Here is a 12855-nt window from a genome sequence, read left to right as displayed (position 1 = left end):
CTACTGAATGTAACGTTATGTAACCCTGCTGTTCTGATTTTTAATGATTGTAATAGTGAAAAGAGACCTACCCAGCTGTAAAGGGAACAGTGGTGATCCTTAATATTGTTGTCCTCTTTCTCAGTAGTCAGGTGATGCAGTGGCTCACTTTTAACACACACTGTGATAGGTAAAGCTTTAGCTTTAGCTTTTTACATCAGTTTGAGTCAGTTTAACAGCTGAATAAAACTTTCAAATGCACAATGCAACTGCAAAACTGTCTACTTCTTTCTGGGATTGTTTTTACCAAAAATTAGACAATATTTTTCCAGGGAGTGCAGTAATAAACAGTGACAGTGCCCTGATAAAAAGTCTGACAGGTCCGACAGTTTGCCGGACTTAGCAACACTAACTAAGGGGGGCGTGGCTTAGCGAAGGGTCAATTGTGAAAACTGTGCAGTGTTTCACTCTGACTTAACAACATGCATTTTGAATACAAAAACAGAAATTCAGCAGCAATTTGTGTGCCAGAGTAGGATTGTATGAGAAGCAGACTGGAAAAGTCCAAGGGAGGAAGCATGAAAAGAAGGATGGGCTCCAGCGATGACAGATGGTGATATGACCTTTGACCATGCGATAACAGACTGGGAGGTCGTATTCACTGGAGTGAAACATTCATGGGACACGGTTGCAAAGTATCCCAACAACAGTGAAACTTTTTTTTAACAGCACAGTTTCCCCCAAAATCTGGGTTACAGCTCACTGCTTAATAAAAGGGTTCAGGGTGGATTAAAGTCATCTATTTGCCCTTGATGTTTATTTCACACTACATTGCAGCTGAGAGAGTTTGTCCAAAGGCAAAAGCTAGAATGCAACCTCCGTGTCTGTTTTGTAAAAAAGCTAAATCTCAAGTGATTTCTCCAGGCATTCAAATTTACTGTGTTCAAGTTATATTTGATTTGTGCCACATGGTCTGTTGGAAAACCTTACCAGAAGACAGACAAGCATGTGAGAACTCGATTGCTGTTTGGATTAAAAAAAGAAGTAATATACTATATGACAAAAATATAGCACAGTACAGGCACTGAACGAGTAGAAAATGCACAGCGTTGTAGATACAACTCTTCTCAGTCCAATAGTAGACCTAGTTCACTTGAGTTTATTGCGGATTCTAAACACATCATTCAGATGAAAATAAATGATAATCAGTTTTATATGAAAGTTTTTGACTTTTATACATGGTCTGCTTTGTTAAGCTCACATAAACATGAATTCAGTCTTATTGCTGGAATGTTTTGTTCGCTGCAAAGATCGCGGTGGAATAAATAAAAGACATGAGGACATACAGAGCTGCAGTTGGAGTTGGAGAATTTATTTACAGCAGTCTGCAAATCTTACCTACGCCAACAATTGCTGAAAAGTGGACTGAGCCTCACTTGTTTTTCGAAGACATGTGAAGTGAAGTCTTGTTATGAGTAAAATGCCTTGTTTCAAAAAAACAAGACAAATCAGCTTCTCGACAAGCAGAATATGTTTTAAGGAAGCTTTTAAATACGAGCTCTATCGCAAAGGTGACTGTTCGGAACAAACATTTTGAACTTTAAATTGTTGATGCATAATTCCCTCTAAAGTGCTGCAGAAATGGCAGATACTTATTTTGAGTCTTTGTCTATATCACTGTCTGAGTGTACAGCTTTGGCACCATGGTCCATACAGACGGCCAAGGTGATCTCCCACACTGAAGCATTCAATTATGTCTGGCTAAACGGCTCTTGCCTGGCGTCTAGAATGACCAGCAGATTAAATAATAGGACTATCAGAGTCCTCTCTGGAGCAGATGGAAACACAACCTGATACCTGCTTAATGCCCCACCAAGCACGCGCACACACACTCACACACCACACACATGCATGCATCGAAACAGGCTGTGTGTTTGCACTCTTGTCTCATCCATTCATTTGAAACTTGTCTGCATGTTCTGTCTTTATCTTTGTTATTACTCCACGCCTGCCTGAAAGTACAGCACTACTTATTTCCTAGATGAATCACTGTAAAGAGCAGTAGCTTAGGAATAACTCGGTGCAAAGGGAGATGAGTTGCGCGTGCTTATCTGATAACCCGCCCCCCCCTCAAAAATAGACAACATCTGAAACCAAAGTCATCAGAGAGCTCAGCTAACAGAGGGAGGGACATTGGGAGAGAGATGGAGCACTGGAGAAAAAGATAGAGAAGGAGAAAGAGATGAAGCACTGCAGAGAGAGAGATAGCAAGAGAGCCTTTGACAGTACATTAGCAATTTCCGTGTACTGACTAAGTGTTCAGGCTGGATCAGGTAGCGTTGTGATACACTACCTGGCTCCTGTGGGTGTGTTTAGCCATGAGAAATACTTGACAATGTTGCAGAAAAATATACAGTATGTTGTAGAAAGGTGAAATAAGTCCTTGGATACCATGACTCCACACTTTACATTGTTTTGTCTGAGAATGCCTCAAGCTTTACGTGATGAGACCCTTCATGGAGCCCTCATATCAGATCCTTCAAATATTTAAGAGATCAATTTTCTTCGAAAGGGATAATAATGTCTGAACCTTAGAATAAGATACTCCTGTTCGCTGACATTCAGGCCGGAGATCCAGCCGTCTACGATCAAGCTGGCGTGCTTGACATAGCAAATCAATGCTGTCAGCTTCGTTGTTGTGAAAGATACATTTTATAAGACATTAAGTGGTGATATATCTCCAAAATGTTGCCATAAATCAAGATGGGTCAATAAAGGAGGCTTGTTTTTCTGAAATATATGACAGTGTACTCAAATCGTCGCATTCCTAAAACACTCACATGCTGCAACTTTAACAAATCATCATATTCACATTTGAAGGCTGGGTCGGCACTCACATGGCTGTAAGATCAAGGGACATCAATAACTCAAGGGGTCCCTCGACATTAAGCACCCTGGTTGTGCTGGCTGTTGAGTGTCAACACCTGACCCCTAGCGATCACCTCTGTTGCCAGGTGTTGCTAATCAGAAACTGATTGCACGGAAAGAAAATGAGCTGAGCTCCGAGGAGACACGACTCCAAACTGTAGATGTACTTTTCCCAAGCAATGATGTTGAAGTAGAGCTATTATGTTCCCCACATAGATATTGCAAACAAATCTCAAAGTGGGTTGTAAAACAGGTAATTAAATTATGTACGGTTCAGTTTTCAGGGAAATTCTGCCCCTCCACCTCCCCTCCTTTTTTTTTTCTTGAGGATTTTTGGCTTGCACTACCTTCACAGCTCTTCATCTCTCCTCCCTGCGCTGCAAGTTTCTGGCTGTTTTCCAAAGCTAAAATCAAGTGATCTCTCGCTTTCCCTCTCTGGCTCTCTGTGGTATGAGTGTGTGGCAGTCATGTGCCAAACTAGCCAGCTAGCTTTGGCACTAATTAGCCACCTGTGTATACTTGCTTATAGCACTGCAGGTGGACTATAAATATCCATACATTAGCGCACTACTCTACAGAGTGCTTTTCTAAGGCAGTTCTCACACATGAATAGATTTAATCTCTACAAATAAAAAAAAAGATAGATGATGATTTGTATCGTTTCATTCGTGGTCATCCTTTAAAAAAAGCCTGGAACACTTGGGATTATGTCTATCTGTTTTCTCACCTATGAAGCAATTAGCCTACTACCACATTTAGTGTATTAATCAGAAAAAACAGTGATATGTTATGCAATACCCATGCAATCTATTTTAGACAATAGAACTTGGCTCAGTAGGAAAGCTAATTAAAAGATAAAATCACCTTCTTGTCTGTCCAATTAAAGACTTCTGTCAGATTGGACCCTTGGAATAACTTTATCATGATAACATGTAAAGAGCTGTTTGTGTGTGAGCGCGTGTGTGTTGACGTGGAAACAATTGCTCACGGCTAGGATTCTGTCCTTGCGTACGCATGTGTGCATGTCTCTCTGTGTGTGCATGTACAGTATACTTTTTGTGTGTGTGTGTGTGTGTGTGTGTGTGTGTGTTTGGGTGTCCACATATGCAGGCGATTTTGTGTTTCCCAGAGAGAATGAGGGAAGATGGAAAGGACCCAAAGAGACAGAAGGAGAGAGACGCAGTGAGGGAGCGGCAGCGACAGCTGAAACAGAGATAGAGAGAAATAGGTTAGACGAGGCCAGCAGACGAGGAACAGAAAGAATGAATTAACTGATAAGTGTGGGAGGTGGACAGGGTTTGGCGGGGTTGGGGGAAGTGGTGGAAATACAGAGGACATAACGGAGAGTCACAGCATGAAATGACGAGAGAGAATGGCAGGTGAGGATGAGAAGACGGAGAGAAATAACCGAATAATGAAGAAGGAGAGGAGAAAACGTCTGTGTCCATAAATGACCTTGGGCTTCAGCCGGCTGAGCTGATTGGAGATCAGAGATAATAGTAGTAAGGCTCGTCTGCAGAAGCACGTGCGCGAGCGTGTCCACGCACGCACACAGATTTTACACCCACCCATGAGCACACACACTGTGTTTCTTCCTAGACGAATACCTCCTTAATAAACCATACGCTTTCAATAAAAATGCTAATGATCTTTACACTGCAGCACAGTCAGGTTAACATTGCTTCTGTGTGCGTGTGTGGGGGGCATATGTATGGAAAATAGAAATGGGAAGATAGAGAGAAAGCGGTAGAGAAGGTATCCAAAGTATAGTGTCAGAGAGGTGATTAAAGACATTTTGAAAAATTGAGAAGATACAAACGCAGACAATAATGAATATTTAGATTGTTTTTAATGAATGTGAAACTAGACAGATGACACATTTTCACAAGAGAGCATTGCTTTTTGTGTTATTGTTCTGCTATTGTTTTCTAATACTCATCCAAAGGCTTGCTAGGAATAAATTAGCAGATTATTATTATTATTTTGTGTGTGTGTGTATGTGAGTGTGGGGGGAGGTGCAGTCAAAGTGATTTTGCAAATGATCAGTCAAAGATACTGGATAGATTAAAACATGCCGCAGAATTCAATTAGGAATAACACTGAGGAAAAGATTGAGAGAAGATGCTTTCTTGTTGACGTCTTCTTGGAAACAAGGACATTTTCCAGCAAGTCATCGTTATATATATATTTTTTTTTGAATTAGCAGTAGCACAAAAGACCTCTCATCTCTTGAATCGTGTTGCATGTGTGAACTAACCTTGAGAAAACCTTTCAACAAATGTCTCACCAACCTATTTTCATAGGTTCAACCTATTTATCATCAAATACAGCGCACTGAAAGATAAATGACTGTGATTCGTGAAAAACTTTAATTCCTTACCTTTGTCATGGAGATTAAAAACAGAGATGCCTCGAGAAAAACATCTTGCAACAAGGTCACCAAAAGAGGCATCTGCTAATTTAGTGAAACAACAAGCAGCAATACAAACTGAATGACATTTGTATGACATTTTGTGTGCCATTTAGTAGACTTGTTGCCGCCACACTTTTTCATTTGAAATCTATTAGTTGCTGGCAACCTTGAACTCTGTGTGTTTCCCTTTTACAAGAGACACAGGTGATGGGGCGTCCTTGTTGTTTGGTGTCATTAATCCCCGTCTTCTCCACCACATTGTGCCACTTTGTATTGTTTAAATGTGCGTTTGCAAGTGCGTGTGTGCATTTCTTATATCAATAGCTGTCCCTCCATCACACACACACCACTGCGCACAGACAAACTATCTTCTTTCTTTCCCAGCTTTTCACAGAGGAACTGCTTCCTTGTGGTGAACCATTTTATATCTTGACTTGTAATGGCACACCAACACACACACACACACACACACACACACGTACACGTGCACACACAGATATACACACTTGTTTTAGGTTTAACACGATCTCCTTCCAGAGATTGCTTATTTATCGGGAGTTGTGCTAAGCCGCACTAGTTACCATGCATTTTTCATGAGACTAGGATTTAATGGTTGCTTGTGTGAGTGTGTGTATGTGTGCATACATCTGTGTGTTTCTGTTTGTCACATGTGTTTGTGTATGTGTTGTGGCTGGTGATGAGTTTGTGGCTTTAGTGTGTTGAAGAATTTATGCATGTACTGTGCAGTATGTAGTGCACTCGTGCTATATATAAACATGTGCCATCCGGAAGTCCTTCCAAATATTTTTCCTTTGAGGACTCTGCCTGTCCCTCTCCTTTCCTCTCCTCTCCTCATTTCTTCTCTCGGGGGACCAGTTCCATTCAGCAGGTCTCTAACGGTCTTGAAAGACACAAGGGCACCGCCTGCAGGATTAGGTTTCTGCCATGTTCACATTCCACTCAGTCCCCCTGGGAGCAAGGTGGAATGGAATTCATATGTTTAAGAGGTTTCGAGCAAGTGTGCCCATTTCATCGCAGGGCACCCTCAATGCACAACCCGCCGTCGAAGCTCTTAGGAGGAAACGGCTTCAGTATAATAGACAGGGAATTGGTGTTGGAGTGCATGCAAACCCTGTGCATTCAGTATGCTCCCACCGGAGTCACACAGAGTAGGTGACATACACAAAGCATTTGCTCACCCACGGTGCATCAGACAGCATTTTAATTTGGCAGTTTTGGTTGGTTCACTGTAATGCAACACCAGTAATCAAATCAGTTTTCTGGTTTTCATTGTTCTGTTGCTATTACCATACATTAAAGAGCTCATTATCTCAGGTCATTTTGTATTGCTGTATTTTGTCCTGCACTAGGGACAGGACAGTGATGGATACTATGAATATGTCTGTGTAGTTCGTGTCACGCTCTTGTGTGTTTGCCCTCAGTATTACTCTGTCTGTGTCTGCATGGCACGTGTGTGTCTATTCTATTCCCCCCATATGTGTTTGTATGTGTGTGTGTGACATATGTATGATGCATTACTTTTAGATAGCCTCCCTGTTGCAGTGCAGTCTCCTTAGACGCGTACGTAATGCTATTACCAATCACACATGGAGAGCATCATGGCACTCTCACAAGATTAGAATGAAATATGAGAACGATTATGGAGATCTGAGATTGTATTATCATGATTTTCTTATTATTGCATCATTAATCTATTTTTGTCTCTTGTCTCTATCTCTTTCTTTCTCTCTTTTTTTTTCTTCAAATCTTTGCCTATGGCTCATGCAGAAGTAGAACAAAAAGGTAAGTCTGTGAAACAAGCACGCCCACATTCACACATGCACCCATGCTCAAAATCCAGGGTTGGGGTGTCGCTTTTTGATGCCAGCGCCTGAAGCGTTTTGTACCTCATGGCAGACTGACATCTCTTTCAAAGTCACTGCTGCTATATTAAGACAGCTTGATCTCAGCATATAGAGGCAATTTCGAAACACTGGTTCTCATTAGACACACTCTAGGACCATATTATTCCATGGTATCGTGTAGAATGTCACTTAACAAACTCTCCACGGGTGGAGTACATTTTTATGATGAGCCAATGAACAGAGAATTACTTTGACATTTAATATTTCAAATGCTTCCGCGTGATATGAAAATTATGCCAGTACTTTGAATAGCCAATGAAAATTAAATCAATATTGCCAGCCCTTTACGTGGGATCTAGAGTTATATTTATTGGGAAGAATGGGAAAACCACAATGCACATCTGGTTCGTCTCTGTGTGTATCTGCTGTGTGTACATGTGTGTGTGTGTATGTGACAACATTCCAGTTAAATTACAAAGGTCCCTATGACTCCGGTCGCATTGGCTTCACAGAATTTACTGCGTCTCCCACATCACTCATAAAACCTGACCCCAGTATTCTAGATGGGAATACCAAGCACAGAGTGGGAAATGAATTATTGTAACAATTGCAGAAACAGCAGGCGATAAAAGACGTGTTCATTTCTATAGTTGGTTGTTCCTGACTGAGACAGAAAGAGAAAGAAGGGAAGAAAGAGCTATGAGTCTAATGAGGGAGGGAGGCAGTAATGGGAATACAGGGATGGAGGGGGGAGTAGAACAAAATGTGCCATTTTCTCTTTTTCTCTTTGCCGTAAGAGCAGGGTATTATCTGTTGAATAGGAGGCATGCTGTTGCTGTTCTTAAAAACAACAGTGACTATAAAACATTCAGATCACAACACAGTAAGCCTATCATGTCATCCTCACTCAGTGGTGGTTAAGGTTAAGTTAAAACACAATGTAACAGTTGTGAAAAGAGGCAAACACTTCCCTGTCAGAAAGACTAGACAGAAAAGTTGACATTTTACAGCGACTGCATAAAACTGGATCTAATGTGAAAATGCTGTCATTTGTTCCTCAGTATTTCTCTGCCCTGGCACTCTGCGAGGAGTGTACCAAAGTGAACATCTCTTTGAGTCAGATCACCAGTCCGGTGCGTGGTGCAAAGACCCACTGCAGGCCTCAGACAAGATCTACTACATGCCCTGGACGCCATACCGCACAGACACACTGACAGAGTACTCTTCAAAGGAGGACTTCATTGCTGGCCGTCCCACCACCACCTACAAACTCCCACATCGTGTGGATGGGACTGGCTTTGTTGTCTATGATGGTGCACTGTTCTTCAACAAGGAGCGCACTCGCAACATTGTAAAGTTTGACCTGCGCACTCGCATCAAGAGTGGCGAGGCCATTATTGCCAATGCCAACTACCATGACACCTCACCGTACCGCTGGGGGGGCAAGTCGGACATTGACCTAGCGGTGGATGAGAATGGACTGTGGGTGATCTATGCAACAGAGCAGAACAATGGGCGCATTGTGGTGAGCCAGCTCAACCCCTATACTCTGCGCATTGAAGGCTCGTGGGACACCAGCTATGACAAACGCTCTGCCTCCAATGCTTTCATGATCTGTGGGGTCCTGTACGTGGTCAAAACAGTCTATGAAGATGACGACAATGAAGGGACAGGGAACAAAATCGATTACATGTACAACACTGATAAGAGCAAGGAGATAACGGTTAACATACCGTTCCCAAATTCCTACCAGTACATCGCTGCAGTGGATTACAACCCGAGAGACAACCTGCTGTACGTGTGGAATAACTACCATGTGGTCAAATACTCGCTGGACTTTGGCAACAATGGTAGGTCCCACCTTCAACCCATTTCCTCTTCCTATTCCTCCTGCAAGTCTTTTTTCTTTATGGTTTTTCTGCTTAGTACCATGTGTAATAAAAAGAAATAACTTTTCTCCATTCAATTAATTGGACAGGCTGTGATGTGATTTTTTAAATCTTCACATGAAATACCTTGGCATATTTGTAATGCTTTTAATATTCATTCATTTTAATATTCATAATGATAAATTATTTTTTTGTTGTGACATAAGGAATACTTACAGCCACTAATCTTCCTCTAATAATTAATTCTGCAAAATGACTTAAAAAGGAAGAAAAGCACCATCTGTGCTGTCACCATTCTCAATTATGACTGTTCCCCCACACATGGTATCTGCATGTTTTCAGAATAATAAAAAAGCAACCTACAAAAAAAACTTGAAATTAGTTGGATATACCAGTGTCATTTAAATTGTAGATGTCTGCAGAGCTGCTATTTGAGGAAATTCACAAAGACATCATAAGGTCTACCTTGATCTGTACCATTAAAAGAATATCTCTAATCATGTAATGCCGAGTCTTACATACTGTAAATGCCTCTTGCCTTTTACTGTCCCACTTGTCAGCCCTCTCTTTAGTTTCCCCAGCTGCTTAACAAATCATAATGGAGTTGAAAATCGAGAATGGAGCCAAGAGTGTCTGGAGGGAGGAGGAATTGATACCGCTTTCATACAGGACATCCACTTATGATGACAATCTGAAGACACTTGAACCTGTGTTTGATTCATTCTTTTTTTCTGTTTGTTTTTTATTGTTGATCCATTCGTATGATGCCGCTATCAAAGCTTTATCTCTGGTTGCCACCATTAACAGAGACTCAAATCACTCAAATCAAATAAATTATTTTATGTTTGATTATTAAATTAGATTAATATTATTAAGTAGTGTCACTTCATTTAAAAGCAGTTCCAATTAAACAGTGTACAGCAAGGTTATTGGATTAGCCTGGACATTTTCTCTAGAAAGGTGCGATTATAATTTTTAAAACTGTGCTGAACAAAATTTTTTTAATAACTACATGTACGTGAAAGGAGCCACTTGCAGTGGCACACCCACAGATGGTCATCACCCGCCGAGTTCCCCTCAGCTTTATGAAGCATTTTAGCATATTTCAGCTCATTGTTTGGGTTTTATGGCCCACAACTTTATTGTCATGATTCTCTGCTATCATGAAACTTTTTCCAGCCGCAGCAGTTAGCTGTTTTAAGCAGAAAGCTTTCATAAACTGACTGTACGCCACCTGCACAACACCAAACAGCAGACATACAAGCTCAGTGACTAGCATGGTGTAACATAGTGGAGCATTTAGCTGCAAAAAATATTTCCCTAAGGGGTTGGTGGAGAGTTTACACCTTGTTCCACTGCCAAGTCAACAAGAATATCAGTTATTTCTGCTTAAAGTGTAGCTTTTAAATCCTTTTGAGCACCACAAATGTAATTCCATTCATCTTTTTGTAATGGAAACCAATACTCTGTGCATGACTAGTAAGTAAGAAAATATGAATAATCCAGGTGAAGTGATCTTTTACACTAGGACAGACATATATTGATTGGGAAATCAGGTGTAATGCGGGTTAAAGTTGAGTTTGGTTTTTAAAAAAATCATATGCAGATCTTCTGTATGAAACTTATATCTAACCTGTACAAGGATTGACCCAGTTTTGTGTCATAAATCCAGTCTGCAGGTTGACTCATTTAGACCACCAATGCGGTGGCACCCGAAAGGGCACAGAATACTGTCTAACCCAGAGTGACTCTCTTTCACCTCTGGTGTGAGCTTAGTCCACCCTCCCCTCCTTCCTTCCTGTGGATGGAAGGGCTTAGGCCCCTGGAGCCTGAAGGGCTATTTGCCCAACGTAATTGCCTTTCAGCACCTTTCTATGGAGTGGTCAAGGCAGTCTGGCTGCGTGTCTTATTAAATGATGTCTGAATTAATGCATGCTCTTACACGCAGTTAGAAGGCGCAGTACAAGGAATTATAGAGAGAGGCAGCTTAAACTTGGTTTCTACCGATCAGTGTGCATGTGGCAAGGAAGGCCGTGCAGTAAAAATGTGTGTATGTGTGTTTATGCATGCATAATAATGTGCATGCCTGTGTGCTAATGTGCTAATGTACTTACAGTACGAGTTTGTGTCTCTCTATTCATGAGCGTGCATACTTGTTTATTGGTGTACGCTTGAGAGTGTGATCAGTCTCATAATGGAGCTCTGGGTGTCTCAGGAGGCTCTAAAGAGGAGATCAATGGGGATTCAATGTGGAGAATGACCTCCAGTGCACAGCAACAAGCTAGACTGCTGACCAGCGGGAGATAAATACACACAATCAATGCTGCCCCACTCCTTTACTCTCCTCGCTCCGCTGCCTTACTCAATGAAGACAAGGAATAAATTAACTACCTTAACTGCATGATTTTCTCATTCTTCGGAAAATGAGGCGACCAGTCGATTCATTCATTCAAGTTTTATTTTGTTGTTGTATCCGGGTCCTATATTTTGCTCTTCATTCCTTTATCGCTTGTCTAAGAAAGGTGTGTTTCTGTTTAGGATGTCTATACATATATGTTAAGCATATACTGTAAGGTGACTGTGGTCAAACTTGCTATTCGAGCCCTGGTGTTTTCCCCCCTTCTTTTCCTTAGTCAGTTCAGGAAACAGGCCAAGGAAAGGGGCCATTCTGAGGGTTCCCACTCCCACAAGTGATGTAGCATAATGCTTGCCCTGCTTTTGTTTCGCCTCATATGGACTTCCTAAAGATATAAAATGAGACAGGAAATGGGCCATGGAGTAAGAGAAGGCCGAGTTAGGCCACTGGGGACTGAGTGTAATTGGGGTACAACATAGAGGGCACCAATTACTGTGTTTTCTGTCTGTCCAACTGGCTAACGAAGGAAGCTCACTGGACGCTTTAGAAGAGGTCATTCGGAAACATTGTCCCTGTTTGGACTAGCTAGTTTGCTAGACACACATCTGTCAAAATAAGTCCTAATTTAAGTAGTAACTTTCCAATTTTGGCTGTACTACAGTTCAGCAAAGTTCTAGTATTGACATTTTTTAAACTAAACATAAAAAGGGTTTAGAAATAGTGTTATTGTCCCTCAAACTATAAGGTATCGAAAAATGTAAACGTCTAGCCTAGCACTATATATCACATGAGGTTTATTTTATGCATAAGAATTTAAACATCACAGAGGAAGAAAGGAAAGTCGCTCGGTATAGTTCACCTCAGGCCAACAGATAATATCAAGGTTTACCCCCATGTATTCCATCACACCATTGATGTAGCATGCAGCAGAAAATGATCTTTTTGAAATGCATATTCCTCCTCCCTTGGTACTTAGGAAGAAAGTGAACTGCCTCCCTACATTTATTGTTCCCCGCATCTGTTTGTGCTTTATCTTTGTCTGTTAAAAACCCATTCTTTCTCTCCCTGTCTCTCACCCAAACACATGCACTCACAATGGCAGGAAATCTCAATATTTCCCCTTCCCCTTCTCATATATCTTTCTCTTTAACACTGTGTTTTCCACTGTTTTTTCTCTCTGTTGTCCTTATCACCCGCTTAATCTGCCCTCCTTTTCTACGCTCAACCCTTTCCCTCATCACTCAAGGCCATTTCATTGTGTCCTTAGATGTATATATTATGGAAGCCTAGTGCGTGAATGCCTACGCAGAGTCAGAGTCAAGTCACTTGTCTCTGCATTACCCTTTCCTCCCACCCCACACTCCCCAAACACTCTCTCACTCTCTACTGTTTATGGAGTTGTTTCATCATGTCTTCTTACATGCA

At 41.4% G+C, this 12855-nt stretch overlaps 1 protein-coding gene across 7 annotated transcripts in view; it reads left to right on the top strand.

Annotated features, from left to right (window-relative positions):
* adgrl3.1 (adhesion G protein-coupled receptor L3.1) overlaps positions 1-12855 on the top strand; it is a 110682-nt gene that overhangs the window by 48557 nt on the left and 49270 nt on the right. For all 7 annotated transcript variants that reach the window (XM_038713551.1, XM_038713552.1, XM_038713553.1 and 4 more), the window contains 2 exons: positions 7109-7123; positions 8247-9035. In XM_038713551.1, the coding sequence (XP_038569479.1) occupies positions 7109-7123; positions 8247-9035 (804 nt within the window). The remainder of the gene's footprint in view (positions 1-7108; positions 7124-8246; positions 9036-12855) is intronic.

The sequence above is a fragment of the Micropterus salmoides genome, unplaced genomic scaffold, assembly GCF_014851395.1.
Source record: "Micropterus salmoides isolate LMB-PRFRI ecotype aquatic unplaced genomic scaffold, ASM1485139v1 Ms_hic_scaffold_12, whole genome shotgun sequence".
Taxonomy (NCBI): domain Eukaryota; kingdom Metazoa; phylum Chordata; class Actinopteri; order Centrarchiformes; family Centrarchidae; genus Micropterus; species Micropterus salmoides.
This window is presented reverse-complemented; position numbering and strand designations above follow the sequence as displayed.